General features: G+C 39.8%; 1 protein-coding gene across 3 annotated transcripts in view; it reads left to right on the top strand.

The window, feature by feature from the left end:
• Positions 1–16,006, top strand: part of KCTD19 (potassium channel tetramerization domain containing 19) — a 47,674-nt gene that overhangs the window by 12,663 nt on the left and 19,005 nt on the right. For 2 of the 3 annotated variants that reach the window (XR_012664529.1, XM_075118293.1), the window contains exons 3-8: positions 3,374–3,524; positions 5,542–5,733; positions 8,837–8,959; positions 11,865–12,087; positions 13,242–13,402; positions 15,298–15,401. Coding sequence is in view for 2 of the 3 variants with exons in the window: in XM_075118293.1 (XP_074974394.1) it covers positions 3,374–3,524; positions 5,542–5,733; positions 8,837–8,959; positions 11,865–12,087; positions 13,242–13,402; positions 15,298–15,401 (954 nt within the window). In the remaining variant the exon portion in view is untranslated. The remainder of the gene's footprint in view (positions 1–3,373; positions 3,525–5,541; positions 5,734–8,836; positions 8,960–11,864; positions 12,088–13,241; positions 13,403–15,297; positions 15,402–16,006) is intronic. The other variant, XM_075118294.1, reaches the window with a different exon arrangement.

The following is a 16,006-nucleotide window of genomic DNA, read 5'->3' as shown; positions in this document are numbered from 1 at the left end:
TAATAATGTTTGTCTCTCTGAAGCAGGTTGATCATGTAAGACAGTGAACTCGTAAGCACCATCAAGATGTAGAATATGGGGGGGGGGGGGGTTAAAGGTTGCCAGATGGCTTACAAATGAATGTGGACCTCTCCACTGGCTTCACTTGAGAGAAAACTGTAAGGAGTCCATAAAAGGTTCAAACTGCCTTTTTCTGCAGTGTTTTAACCCAGTACTAATTCAGACTACTGGCAAGTCAATACCTTCATTCTTACTTTTTGTTACTTTTCTGAAGAGATGCTTCTAGCAGTTAGGGTGGTATTTCCCTTCTTAGGCTATAAGGTTCCTTACACCCACTGTGCATACACAGAGCTCATGTTCATACTTTGGTGCCTCACGGATTTGTTTGTTCATTTTGAATGTTGTCAGACTGAGGTTCACTTACTCAGCAGATGGGTCTAACGAATATTTATTAAGGCAAAACACTCAGAATAGTGATCAGTTACACTCACAAGTGAGAAGCTCTGAAGCTTAGCAGGACGATCTCATCACAGTTTGCCTCCAGCACCAGACAATACAGCATCAGCTTCTCTTTGTTACACACATTTATTTATAACTTTTCTTTTCTTATACATACCTATTAGTCTCTCATTTCCATGTTATCTCTCCTCCTCTCTCAGTACAAGATTAGTGTTAGTCCAAACTGGTCTTTTCTAGTTTTATAGTTACTGTATCTTTTCTTGTTTTCATAGATACGATTACTCTGCAATTTCTTACACACGCGCAACACTAAACACGATTAGTCTGCATTTTCTTAATATACGTAGTTCTACTTAGGTTTATGCTGTTAAATGTTATCAGAACAGACGCATAAAATCCAAAGCAGGCTTCTGTTAAGGCCTAAATATGCCTTCGCTCTCAACAGTTTTTACAGAAGAAAGTTTTTGTTTGGAACTTTCACCCTGGCAGAAAATGCAAAGACTCCAGTACACTGGGGGGAACTTGCTCTGAAGTACTGTCCAAGTTTTGATGATTGTAACACAAGACTGGGTTTGCAGTTCACCCTGACTGGGTGACGAAGTACCTTCAATGGATTTCCAAGTCTGCTAATTTGACCTTTACCTGTGCACATTGCATAACGGTTTTTATGCCAAAGTAATGATTGCCTGCATTCAGATTGAAGAGCTGACAGAAGTTTATCAGTTGCATCCCTGTTTTGGAAATCCCGGAGTTTCTGTCTTGTATCGTTTGCCTCTTGTATTATAGCCAATCCCTGTTCACTAAAAGCAACAACACTGTCCTTTTTCACTTGCTGGCAAATAATGCATTGTTCATAAGATACAGTTGAGGAGTGCTTCATGTTCAAGACTGCCTCCATATTTTGTCTATGGGATACCTGAGGAGGATAATAAAAATAATTAATAAATACCATACAAATATTGAATAAATAAATAATCAGTATTTACCAGTATGTAGCTTATGCCATGGCCTAGGTATCCAAATTGATACTCAACCCACACTGTAAGCAAAAGTCAGCTTTAGGTTAGCTTAGTGGTTAGGGCTAATAATTAGCTACTAATAATTTATATTTTTGAAAGAGGAGAACTTTCAGAAATGAACTATAACATACTATGTTGTGGATGATACTTCCGTTTACTTAATCTTAAATGTCATCCTGACTGCAAAACCAACAAAATTCAAGTGCATAACATCACATGATCAGAAGAAGCAGAGAGTCTGATCTTTGACAGAGATTGTTCCCTGCATTTTCTGATAGCACAGTTTCCAAAATTAGGAACATACTCCATAATTAGTACCTCTCCTTTACTTTCTGTTTTTATGTTACAAATGGTAACCGTTTTCTTTTTTATTTTTATTTACCTGAAAGTTCAAAATTCAGCTTGGTAAACATCACTTTCAGATTCCGCACATCCAAATTATGAAATAAAACCTGTTTATTAACTTTCCTCAGAAATGCTTTCTTGTTTCGTTAATATTAACTTGGTTTACTCTAGTTTTTAGGCAGGGGTGTGGCCCCAGTTGGTGGATACATGCTACTTTGTTGCATTTTATGTACCCTCTTTCCTGCAGGAAAGGAGGTAGACGTTCCTCAGGATGTCTTTCCTTTGTTGTGAGTGATAGAGCTGAATTTAGTCAGAAGTTCAGGATGATGGTTGCATTCTGGTCTGGGTTAGGACAAATTTTACTGATTTCATTCTGTTGATCATTTTTGTGAAGTAGGATGAGAGCTCTTTGTAATGGTGGGTGCTTGGGACTGATGTTTGGTTTATGTAATCCAGGTAGAGCTGAGCAAACTACAGATTTTGTTTGCTTCAGTGGCCAAAAAAAAAAAAAAAGAAGTGTTTGGGTCAAACAAAAAGTTTTGAATGTAAGATACTATTTACTACTAGCACCAGGGCACTTTTTATATGAAGCCAAACATTTACTCCCCTTCCTGATCCCTTAATTCCAATAACCTACCTTCATGATGTCATCAGAGCCCAGCAGGTCCTTCGGCCTTTGTGTTGGGCCTGTTTATTTCTCATTTTCTATGCTAACATTGCCAAATCAAAGTGTTCAACATTCATGAGTTAGACAACAAACAGGAGAGATTTATGAGAGTTTTAAAAACTAATATAGCACATTGCTTTTCACCTGTCTTTTGATTTTCATCTCAAGGGAGAAGTTGCTTACCCTCTCTTTGTGTGTGACCATCTTGTTTTCAAAGTTCAACTTTAAATGTACACACAAAAATGTAGGCCTCCCTGTTAGCTACTTGAAGGGGATTTGCCTTATTCTACCCTCCTCCTGCCTGGTGTGTGGGAGCTATTATCCCCTGCCTTACCCAGGCAGAGTAGATCACTGCCTATTCCACTTTCTCCCTCAGTTTCCTTACTGCTCCCCACTCCCGCCCCCTGTTTATTCTCTGCATCCCTGCTCAGTCCCACTGACAGTAATTGGAGTAAGGGCCAAACTTCACAACCTTAAAGGTAGAAATCAGAAATTCCTAAAAGCCTTTATCCTCCTCTCCCTTCCAAAAATATTTGTAAGATTTGTGATAAAACTGTGAATGTTGGCTGTACTGTACTGTCACAGGGCTAGGCATGTCGACCCAAATACACTTTTTGGAATATATGAGGGTTCTCATTAGATTACACGTTCCTATGAAAATCCACCTGCCATTCTTATTTCTACAGAAAATAGGGACATTCTAAGTTTGGATCTGTTAACACCCATGGAAGCTATTGCATACTTATTGTACAATATTCCATGACATTTTTTTATGGCTGCAAAGGGCTGTTCACCATGCATTAGAGTATCATCTGTGGCTTTTATGTTTTGAACTATTTTATTTGCATTTAAAATAGTCAATAACATTTCTATATCTTAACAGACTTTAGACAATTTGAAGGAAGGGAAACATAATCTGCGAGTGCGACCTGCAGATATACCAATAGCTGAAAGAGCATCCATGAATTACTGGAGAACGCAAAAATGTATCAGCAAGCCTTTAGAGTTTCCTATTAAAAGCCCAGCATTTACAGGTAAATGTCCCAGTCCTCCTCTCTGTGAATGTACCTGGTGCTTTAAATTACTCAGCACACTCTGTAGGTCATAAGCACCCACTTGTGTTCAGCCAAGACTAGGATTTTTAAAATACTTTAGAATCTGAAGGTCCTTAAAATGTTATGCTTTGCATGCACATGCTCAACTTCCAGACGACTGATTATATGAAAGGAAAGCTGCACATTTAGTTACATGCACATGCAATGGGGGATTTTGGTGTGTGCATCCAGGCAGGCATGCATCTACCTGGGTGCAATATCTAGTATGGGTCTCACCAATGCTGTATACAGAGGAAATGCCACCTCCCTACTCCTACTCAATACTCCCTTGTAAAGAGATCACATCAGCCCCCTTTGCCACAGCATTGTCATGGGAGCTCATGTTCAGCTGCTTAGCTACAGTGACCCCTAAGTCCTTTTCTTAGTCACGGCTGTCCAGGAATCAGTACTCCATCTGACAAGTGTAGCCAGTTAACCAAGTGATTCAGATCATTCTAGATCAGTGACTGGTGTTAGTCATTATGTGCCCCCCTACCAATCATGGATTTATAGATTCCAAAGCCAGAAGCGACTGCTGTGATCATCTAATCTGCCCTCCGGTATAACGCAGGCCAGAGAACTTTCCCAAAATAATTCCTACAGCAGATCGTTTAGAAGAAGAATCCAATCTTGATTTAAAAATTGTCAGTGATGGAAATCCGCTGTGATGCTTGGTAAATTGTCATCTGCACACTTTATTGGCAGCAATTTTATATTTTCTTCTGTATTATTGATAAAAATATAGAATAGCTTTGGGCCAAGAACCAATCCCAGCAAGACCCTGCTAGATAGAGCCTCTCGCAGCCCTGGTAAAGCTCCCCCTGCTGGACACACATCAGGCTGCTGTGCCTGGATCCCATATGCTGGACCAGTGTGTTTTTAAGTTTCCCTTGGTCTGGGGAGGTTCCAGCATTGTGTCTTTTTTTTGGCCTCTCTGGTGCACTTCCTGGTTGCAGGCACTGTCTGTTACTCCTTCATAACCTGGGGGCCTAGGTTCAACTAACCTAGGCCCCCATTACCAGTGGTGATTTCTCAACACACTCCAAGTGCTTAATCACACCCTTTCCCAGAGCTCCGATCTTGTGAACATTCTGTTATAGTTTACCTATCCAGGAACACATAGTTGAAGGACGTAACAGTCAGACTTTGCAAAAGGGATTCTAAAACAATTACTCTTTATGTTATACAGTACAAAAGACATGCAGATCTAAACACCTATACACCCTTTCCTCCCTGAGATTCCTCACCACTCTGGAGTGTTCTTTGGGATATAAGCCAGAGTCTTCTAAGGAGTCCAGGATCTTCCCTCTCCCCCTGCTCTCCTCCACTGGCTTTTCATTTTGAGCATGAAGTCTCACTGGTCTCTTATCCCTCTCTCCAAAATGGCCAGTGACTCCTGATTTAACCTCCTTTTTCTAATATCCAGTCCCCATGCCAAGTTATCCATTGCTGAGTTAGCAGCCTACCTAAATGGACCGGTTTTCTTAGTCTGCCTTCTTTGTCCCAAGGGTGTTTCCATAGAATAGAAGACTATCAAGCTCTAACAACCCTCCTTTGCTAACCCTGTGTCACCATCCCTTGAAATTTCATTCCAAAATGAAGGTAAAAAGACAACAGAGAAGGGAGACAAGCCCGACATTCAAAATTGAGTTTGCAGTCTGTCATAAATACACACAGAGAATCCCCAGAGTCAAACAGAATTAATATGTTGTACGTAAACAGATCCCCCAAATTGTCTCTCACACACACCCATTAGGTGATAACTCCCCATTAACAACTATATAGTCTATTTCCCACTATTAATCTTTGATATGTGCCATATTGTGTTTAGAGAGGAGACATGAACACCCATGCTAAGAAGAACTCTTTGTACCGTCCACCAATAGAAGTAACTCCAATACAAAATTAACGGCAGTCTTCCCTGTTTGTGTATTGATATCCTCTGATTTCGCTCTAGGATTACATGATAAAGCTCCTTTGGGGCTGATGGATACACCATTACTTGATACAGAAGAGGAAGTGCATTACTGTTTTCTGCCATTAGACTTGGTGGGAAAGTACCCTACTTTAGTCAATGATGATAATTTGCTGTGGCTCCTGGAGAATGCAGCTCTGATAGAGTGTGAATGCAGTGAGTTCCGTTTCATAGGTAAACCTCATTCTTTTCTGTTTAGAAAGCACCTTGCACATTTGAGCACTATCAAAATAAGTTACAAATAATTATACTCTACCCCTGTCTCTCAACATCTTCAGTTTCATTCTGGTATCTGTATTATGTTAAACACACAACATTTTGAAAATAAATATAAACTTTCACTGTGCGTTAAATATGCAGCATTGTTGTAGCCGTGTTGGTCCCAGGATATTAGACAAGATGGGTGAGGTAATATATTTTATTGGACCAACTTTTGATGGTAAATGAGACAAGCTTTTGAACATACACAGAGCTCTTCTCCGAGCTTGGGCTTGAAGAAGAGCTCTTTGTAAGATCAAAAGCTCGTTTTGTTCACCAGCAGAAGTTGGTCCAATAAAAGATATCGCCTTAATCCACAGAAAGTGAGGTAAGGGAGTTGGAGGAATGGAGAGAGGGCCTTGGAATTGGGGAGTTAGGCTGGGCGTTGAGGCTGAGTAACTGTACTCGCTTGCTAGCTACAGCCCTTACCAACCCTTCATCCTACCTGCCTGTAGTCCCTCATCCATACCCCTTCAGTCTTCCTTGGATATTTTAAGCTTCAGCAATGGGATTCCCAGTCTACAGACCTGGTAAATTTAGTCAGACCAGACGACTTCTCCAGTGAGCTATAGAGAAACTGCCTCTGTAGCAGCGCAACAAGCTTCACTTGTCAGGCAACTTTGCCTGCAAGTTTACTTCACACTCTGGCTTTTTCCCTCTGTTTGCAGGTAGACCAGGGGTGGCCAACCTGGGGCTCCGGAGCCATATACGGCTCTTCAGAAGTTAATATGCGGCTCCTTGTATAGGCACCGACTTTGCAGTGTGCTGGGGGGTGCTTTGTGCTGAACCCCTTACTCTGCCACAGGCCCTGCCCCCACGCCACTCTTTTCTGCCCCCTCCCCTGAGCCTGCCGTGCCCTTGCTCCTCCCCCTCCCCCTCCAAGCCTCCTGCACGCCACAAAACAGCTGATCGGGAAAGGCAGGGAAGGAGGGGGAGGTGCAGATCGGTGGGGCTGCCGGTGGGTGGGAAGCGCTGGGAGTGGGGGGAGGGGAGGGAGCTGATGGGAGCTGCTGACGTATTATTGTGGCTCTTTGGCAATGTACTTTGGTAAATTCTGGCTCCCTCTCAGGCTTAGGTTGGCCACCCCTGAGTTAGACCATTTCTAGAAGTAGTTCAGCTGCAGCCACTGATGACATCCATTGCTGGCAACTGGTAATTTCCTCATGCAGACAAGACTCATGATAACATTAAAACATTATCCATAAATGTATGTGTTTGTGTCTGTATATATTTATACTGTAATTGGCTGTAGAACACAAAATGCTCCATGAAGCATATATAATGCCAGTGAAACTTTCTAAAATTTAATAAAAAGAAAAGTTTAGATACTATATTAATATATATTCAAAGGGGTACCTTTCTTCACTTCATGTGGAAATGTATATACATGCAAAAGGTCAGGTTACAAATCCCAACTGTAATACCAAATGTTACTGGAAAACCAGTACCAACTATATATATCAGGCTCCTGGGGCTTGTGCTACGGGGCTAAAAATAGAAGTGTAGACGTTCGGGCTCTCAGACCCACCCCCACTGGGTTTCAGAGCTTGGGCTCCCGTCCAAGCAGGAACATCTACACTGCTCTTTTTAGCCCATAGCATGAGCCCTGGGAGGTCAGTCAATCCAGGTCTGAGACTTGCTGCCATGGGGTTTTGTTTGCGATGTAGACATACCCTGACAATGTTAAATCCTTTCTGCCACTGCTGATTGCCAAGCATAGAATCCCCTTGATATGGATGAAAAAAGAGACTTATAACAAACCATAGCCTCACAGTGTGCTGAAAGCATCACCCAAGGAACAAACTAGCTATTGAAAAAAGGAAAAACATTAAGATATACAACAAAATATGTCAAAATATACAGATTACTTTGAAACAGACAAAATGGTCTAAATATTTTTAAACCACTGCTTGTAGCCTTAATAGAAGGAAATATATATATATATATATACTGGAACAAATTTCAATTAGACTGCAAATCAAACTTGTTATGCAGGTTTCAGAATATATAACACTAATGGTGAATAGTTTGAACCAAAAGAAAAGCTTATATTTGTTTTAATGTAATTCTCAACTAGTATGATATACTGTATATTAATACAATAATTTGTAGATGTTAATGTAAGCTTACCTAAAAATCAATCAATAATATAGATTTAAAAATATTAATGTCAAAGTTAAAATAATAATTTAAAATATCTTAAACTCAAATACGGGATTAAGGCATGTTCCTATATCTTTTGCTTCTGTAAATAATCCCATTAATATGCTGTGGAACATGTGGAAGAAGGACGGTGGGCCTGATTCTCGTTTACACCAAGAGCCCTTTACACTGCCAGAACAGTATAAATGGATCTTAAGGTGGGAATAAATTTCACCCCCTTTTTAAAGCCTCTTTACACTACCAAAGCAGTAGAAAGGGGTCTTACTGTATATGAGAATTAGGTTCTTTATCTCTCCAGTAGTAACAAAATAATTTTTCATTTATGAAAGGATCATCTAGCTTCAAAAGAGTTATGTACCTTTTTAAAGTGTGGCAGAAAACCACAGCTCCTCCACTGTTCCATTCTGATATTGCCACAAGTTTGCCCTGGTGTTTTTGAAGGACCTGCTGGCATCAGATTTCATCAGCCCGTGGTAAACTATGTTGAAGCATACTTCAGGAAGGATTTCTGCTTGCAGAAAAGCCCATATTTGAGTCACGTGGAACATTGCTGCAAATAAAACCAAACTGATTCCTGTGGATTGTACTACCTATCATTTTGCTATGCTTTAAAGTAAAGTGACATTTGATTTTACATCTTGATCTTCAAAAACTGTTACAAATATATTAGTTTTCAGGTATTTATTTTCAAACACCAAGGATCTCCTGGTTTACTTCTAGAATATAAAACAACTAATGAATATATTGTTGTTGGGGGGAGGGAGGGAAATGTCAACAGCCTATTGTTTTGCTAGAGTGAACATTGGACAGGTAAATGACAAAATTAACACTTCGGGTTTTGTCTTTATTTTTCAAGTAAATTTTCTTCGCTCAGAGAAGATTTTGTTGCCTGATAATTTCTCCAACATAGATGTTTTGGAAGCAGAAGTTGTAGCTTTGGGAATTCCTAACCTTACAGACGCAGTGAAGCTTTATAGGGGTAATTTGGTGTCACTTTGTTTTCAGTGTATTCTTCCATTCACTTCCTGTCTCAGCTAAGGTGTTTGAATATTGAGGTGATACATAGATTCCAAGGTCATAAGGGACCATTGTGATCATCTAGTCTGACCTCCTGTGTAACATGGACGTAGAACTTACCTCAAATAATTCCGTTTGAACTAGAGCATTTAAAAAAAAAAATCTTGATTTAAATTTTGCCAGGGATGGAGACTTCACTATGACCCTTGATAAGTTGTTCCAATGGTTAATTACTCTCACTGTTAAAAAAAATTTACTCCTTTCTCCCAGTCTGAATTTGTCTAGCTTCAAATTCTAGCCATTGGATCATGTTAGACCTTTCTCTTCTAGATTGAAGAGCTCATTTTGAAATATTTGTTCTCGATGTGGGTACTTATAGACTGTCATCAAGTCACCCCTTTTCCCTTTGTTAAGCTAAATAAGATTGAGCTCCTTGAGTCTGTCACTCTAAGGCATGTTTTCCAGTCCTGTAATCTTTCTCATGGCTCTTCTCTGAACCCTCTCCAAATTTATCAACATCCTTCTTGAATTGTGGACACCAGAACTGGACACAGTATTCCAGCAGCAGTCACACCAGTGCCAAATAGAGGTAATATAACCTCTCTACTCCTACTCAAGATTCCCCTGTTTATGCATTCAAGGATCTCATTAGCCCTTTTGGCCACAGAGTCACACTGGGGGCTCTTGTTCAGCTGATTACCCACCCTCCCAACGCCAAATCCTTTTCAGTCTCTACATCCCAGGATAGATAACCCATTCCTGTAAGTATGACCTACATTCTTTATTCCTAGATGTATACATTATATTTGGCCACGTTAAAATGCATATCGCTTGAGCCCAGCTTACTAAACAATCCAGAATGCTCTGTATCAGTGACCTGTCCTCTTCATTATTTATTCCTTCCCCTATTTTTGTGTCATCTGGAAATTTTTAGTGATGATTTTGTGTTTTCTTGCAGGTTATTAATAAAAATGTTAACTAGCATTGGACACGACCTGACCCCTGCAGGACCTCACTAGAAACATACTCATTCAATGATGATTCTCCATTGACAATTACATTTTGAGATCTATCAGTTAGCTAACTTTTAATCCATTTAATCCGTGTCATATTAATTTTATATTGTTCTAGTTTTCAATCAAAATGTCATGCAGTACCAAGCCAAATGCCTTACAGAAGTCTATTACATCCACACTATTACCTTTATCAACCAAATTTGTAATCTCATAAAAAAAATGAACTTAGTCTGACAAGATCTATTTTCCATAAACCCATCTTGATTGCCATTAAGTATATTACCCTTATTTAATTCTTTATTAATCAAGTCCTATATCAGATGCTCCACTGTCTTGTCTGGGATCAATGTGAGACTGACAGGCTTATAATTACCCTGGTCATCCCATTTACCCTTTTAAAATATTGGCACAACACTAGCTTTCTTCCAGTCTTCTGGAAGAAGACTTCGGTATCCCAAGACTTATTGAAAATCAAAATTAATGGGCTCAAAAATCTTGAGCTAGGGCAATTTCTGACATAACAGTTGCTGGAGACAAAAACCCCTTTGAGATGATCTCCTCAGATGCAGAATTACAAGATAAGTAATTTTACCTTCCTTGCCTTTTGATCAGACAGCATCACTTCCCTCTTGGAATCCCTCAGTTAGTGCCCCTTGCCCATGAAATTATATTTAAACTTCTTACCCTCATCTTTATGGCCCTGAACAACTTTGCCCTGGCCTGCAACTTGGATCTGAATTCTTATTGTGTCTCTTGTTGCTCCTTTTTGTCTCTCCATTAACAGTGGCCCCTACATTCTCTTCTCCCACTCCTACTTATTCCATGTTGCCCTATGCATGGATCTACTTCCCAACCCCAGTGTGTCACGTCCCCTTATATACAGCCCTCCTAAAGACTGCCTTCTGAATTTCTCTTACAACATTAAAGATACACCTGCACCACAAATTAAGGTGTAATTGTGCCACAGGTATCACTACCCATGCAAGTTTTAATCTAGCTAGTAACAATAATAGTGAAGATGTGGTGGCATGGGTTTTAGTGTGGTCTAGCCACCAGAGTACATACCCAGAGTCCTAGCATGTAATTTCTCTGAGCCATTTAGCTGTTTAGGTATCAGAATGACAAAAGAATTTTATGGTGCCAAATTTTTGCAAAATTTGAGAGTGTACAGAGTAATGATTAGGCACCAAGCAGTCTGCTAAGTCACCAATAACAGCATGAAATAGAAACCTATTGAAATGGTTATTTAAGGCATACTGTATTTCCATCAGCATAATTAACCAGAATTTGGATGCTCCCTTCCCCACCTTCTGTTACTCCTGGCAGACCATGATGACATGTCTTTCTTTCATGAAGGAAGAAAGATTAAATGAATGCTCCCACTCGGAAAAGATGTTCCTTTTGTTTTCAGAATTTGCATTTATAACTAACTCCAGTATAGCAAAGGTTTTGTTTGCTTGTTTAAGAGCAGGCCCTGCATTTCTTAGTGACCTGCTACTTAAGGGCTCTAGGAGCATCTTGAGCAAGCACTGCTCCTTGTAGTTATGCCAAAACAGCTGGCATGTTTTTAACATTCATTTCTTATGGACAGAAAAATGTATTACATGAATATTTTGAACCCAGAGTCTTCTCAACAGATTGCATGAAGGCTGAGAGAAGGGCCAAGTGTTGCTGTAATTATTCATAGAATCATAGAATATCAGGGTTGGAAGGGACTTTCTTGGCAACAAGGGCACACACTATTAATCTTATATTATATCTCATATTAATATTAATGATATTAATCTCATATTAATATTTTGCTTGTTAGAGCACAGTCTTGATACTTTTATGTTTTTCCTTTTCATGTAGGAAATTGCTCTATGCTGACCTCTAACCTTGAAGATTCTATGAAGGGCATAGTAAACAAGATGCTGGAAGTTCAGGAAGCCGAGAGGCCTCCCTTGTATGTTATGGCATTTGGTGTCTTAGTAAAATACCCTGATTCAGCACTTGGACAGCTCCATATAGAAAGTACTTTAGACAGAAACCAGCTGTACATCTCTGGGAATGGCGTCCTCTTCCAACATGTCAAGTAGGTTTTCTTTTATAAACTAGTCTTCATTAAATTCATGAGGTTGGGTTCTTTTTCTGTTTGAGTTCTTCAGCCATATTGCATACTAACTTTGGAAGAGCAGTCCTTCAGCCTTTCATTTAATTAGTGCTGCTCCTGAAGACTGTTACTACTGTCTAATCTCCGACAGTGGGGCTCTGCACAGGCAACTGCATAAGGAACAAAGGAAAGTTACTAACAATAGCTGGAGTTCTCCAAATATACGACATGGACTTCAGTTGGCGCACATCAGGCATGAATTTGGCTCATTCATAAATTGCATATATTTGACTTAATGAGCCTAGCTGAGTATAAGTATATAGAGTGGTCTGTTACACCAAGAATGAAATTTGAGCCTATTTTCCTACTGTTAACATTCAGATAAATTGCTAACACTGAATATTGTAATTTCTAAACTGCACTGAAAGTGCTAAACTCTGCTTTGTGACAAAGTGACCCTGTATGCCTAGAGAAGGGCAGACATCATTACACTAGACAGAAGGAATGACTCCCCAAGGAGCACTAAAGAGGCATTGAAATGCTTTCCAAAAAGTGTATAAATGTAAGAAACAAAAAGGATGAAAGGAAGGAGTGAAAAGTTAAAAACATACTTTTTCAAAAAAATTGTTTAATAATTTCTTTCATTTACCTGTCTTTCATTTACCTGCTGTTACCCTCCTCTCAGCATTCTGCAGTCCTCTGCTTGTATCACTGATCACTAACATTGCAGAGTAAGGAGACAGCTCTTAAACTGGTTTAGGTGTCTCTACTAACAGCAACCGTTGCCAGGTCTTGGCAGATGAAAGGCCCATAAGTTCACCTTTAAATTTTTTGGACAACACATATAGTCTGTTAGGGCCTGATACTGCAGACCTGTTCTAAGGCTGGTAAGGAGCACTCATGTGAAGGTTCTAGTGAATTAGCATGATTTGTCAAGTGGAAGAAATGCAAAAGTATTCAATGGGAAAAATCTTATTGAAAGCTCAAGTATCAATAGCTGGAAAAGCTTTCTACCAGGTGTTCTTAACAATGGCTTGGCCTGAATTACTTAAAAATAAATCATGTAAAAGTATTTGGTAGTATAAAAAGTAGACAAAGATCTAGTGACCTATTCTCATTTAACTTTGGATGGATAGGAACTGGCTAGGAACTTGCCGCCTCCCGCTTACTGAAAATATGTCTGAAATCCATGAACTCTGTGATTACTTGGACAAAAGGGACATCACATATGAACCAATGAAAGATGCTTTGAAATCATATCTGAAACAAAAGATACCTGCAGAGATGAAGGGACACAGTAAGTAAATTGATTTAAATAAGTAATTATATTGTTTTAAAATATGATGAGTGGATATTGGCTGATTAAGAATAAAGACTCAATAGTCCAGTGCTAGCTAGGAGGAAAAGGTAGGTTTCAAATTAACCAGGGTTTTATGTGACCAACAAACTCCTCATTTTCGTAAAATCTAGTATAAGCCAATAGTTTTTAAGAAGTGGCTACTGCTACCCCCCAAGCTGTATAATTATACATACAACAAAAAGCTTTAGAAGAAATGCACAGTAACTGCACTACAGTGACACTTATTTCTGAAGAGGCATTCATATTTATGTTTAGAATATAACTGCTTGCTTGAAAATTCTGTCTCTCCCCCTCAAAAGAGACGGAATTAGTGAAAGCCCTTCATGGCACACAGCATATTTCCAGGCAGATATGCAAATAAGCCTTACATTCCAGTAAGTCTCTGTGAATTGAGTTGCTCCAATACATTTTCTGGTTAATATTAGATGTCGTACATATGAGACTAGGGGACTGATATTCAGAGTGGGCTCCTGTGGGAAATCTCTGTACCTACAAAGGACTGAATCCTACTAATTATTTTGATGGAATTAAAATCCATGATAACAGGGCTTGGTATGAAGGAGTTCAGTCATCTCTGTGGCATCTTGATGTCATCATGACATAGTGTGGTGCATAGCTTGTGTTAGAGAAATTAAATGGGAAATAATTGTAACAACCTCAAACGCCTAACAACTGAGTTGTTGTTATTATTATTTGTATAACAGTAGCAACTAGGGACCTCAGTCATGGACCGGGGCTCATTGTGCTAGATGAGGTATTCTACACACTCATTTTATTTTACATATTCCCGTTCCAGAGTTGTCTAATCGTTTCATGTTATTGTTCATGTCCCTCCAAACATCACTTCTGTGAGTTTGTGACTGCCACGTATATCTTTCAGTACTGACGGGTGCTATTGTAGGCACACAAATCTTTTCTTAATGCAGGCGCTTTTCAAATATTTTTCACCATTTTGATTTGGGTGAATATTTATTTAAACTTTCCAGCCAGCATATCACAGGACAATACGGTAACTGTCTCATGGACTATTCCTGTGACTGATTTCAATCTGAACTTTTCCAGAAAGTCATTTCCGCATTCCGATAAAATCTAGAGGCTAAATGCAGAGGCTAAATTGTGCCCAAGCTTGTGCAGGTCCACAGGAGGGAATGGAGCAGGCACCATAGTACTACTTCCATTCCTTGCGCACACGAAGTGAGTGAGGCTAGCCTAATGTCTCCAGAAGTAGTGGTAAAAGGAACACACAAACAGTGGTGAAGAAATAGCTTTGCTTCCCGTGCGCTCCCAGGAGTTCCCTGAGCTTAAACCCACAGTCAAGTCCAGTGAAAGCTTTCTATCAGTCGTAACTTTCAAAGCAAACTCCAGCACACCTCAGCTTTTCCCACTGCTGAATTTTGACGCTGTGTACCTTTCGGGTGCAGGTTCAACAGCATAACCAGCTTTATCTACATTGGGCAGCTAAATGTACCAGGTTGGAGAGCCCAAACAGAACCAGACTTATGTTCACAGATGCAGGCCAAGACTTTTGACTGGACTAGAGAGAAGAATACTGGCTGCAGCATGGGTGTTTGCTGTTGTACATTTGCATGCCTGGTTATTTTTTGACAATGCTTATATCTGAGCCCTGGAACCAGAATGCAAGGCCTGAGCTCTGTGTGTGTTTGCTCAGAATTCTCTACATTCATTTAGCATACTAAAGAATCCATATTATTATTATTACACTATTGTGATATCCCCTCAGTAGCTTACAACTGTCGTATCCACCACCAAGTTTCATTATTATTTAAAATGACTTCCACTGTGACCTTGACATTTTGAACCTTATCCCTTAGATGACGATTGGAAAGCAGAAGTAAGAGTCTACTCCCTGCATCAGATTGTGAAAATTTATGTAGGAAGCCATTGGTATGAAACATACTTACAAACCTTGCTGAAGGTACAGTCAATAAGTATCTTTATATTGCCTTACTGTAAGTTTGCCTAAGACATTTTAGTATTGGAAAGGTGATGAGATAGCATTTGATGGGGTTGCCTGGCAGCCTGGGGCAAGCAGAGCTTCATTTCTGGGCTGGGAGCTGTATGAAGGCACCATGTTTAGCCCCTTGAGGAAATAAGCACCTAGAATTATTCATGAGAGAAGAGTTCCCCTCCTGGCCAACAACACAAACAGCATTGACTGGGGCTGATAGGACCTGGTTAATTCTTCTTTCATCGGGTACATGGGCTGCCAAAACCATGTATGGGGGGCGAGGCTTCCTTCCCTCAAAATTAATATTAGAAATCCATAAGAACAAATAGAAGCTCATAAGCATGCGCTTAACTTCATGGATGATCTTAAGTTCCATTGAATTCAAGTTTAGGTTAAGCACATGCTTAGGGGCTCTGCTGAATGGAGATGGACTTAAGCGCATGTGTAAAGTTAAGAAAAAGCCTAAGGGCTTTGCTGAATCAGGGCCAAAAAGAGCCAATCTAAATCTCAAAATGTGTACACAACGCTCCAGGGCGCATTTTCAGAAAGGTGGCCTGCCTTTGGCCCTACAA

The sequence above is a fragment of the Caretta caretta genome, chromosome 12 (assembly GCF_965140235.1).
Source record: "Caretta caretta isolate rCarCar2 chromosome 12, rCarCar1.hap1, whole genome shotgun sequence".
Lineage (NCBI taxonomy): Eukaryota > Metazoa > Chordata > Testudines > Cheloniidae > Caretta > Caretta caretta.
Note: the sequence above shows the minus strand (reverse complement) of the source record. Positions and strands in the feature narration are given on the sequence as shown.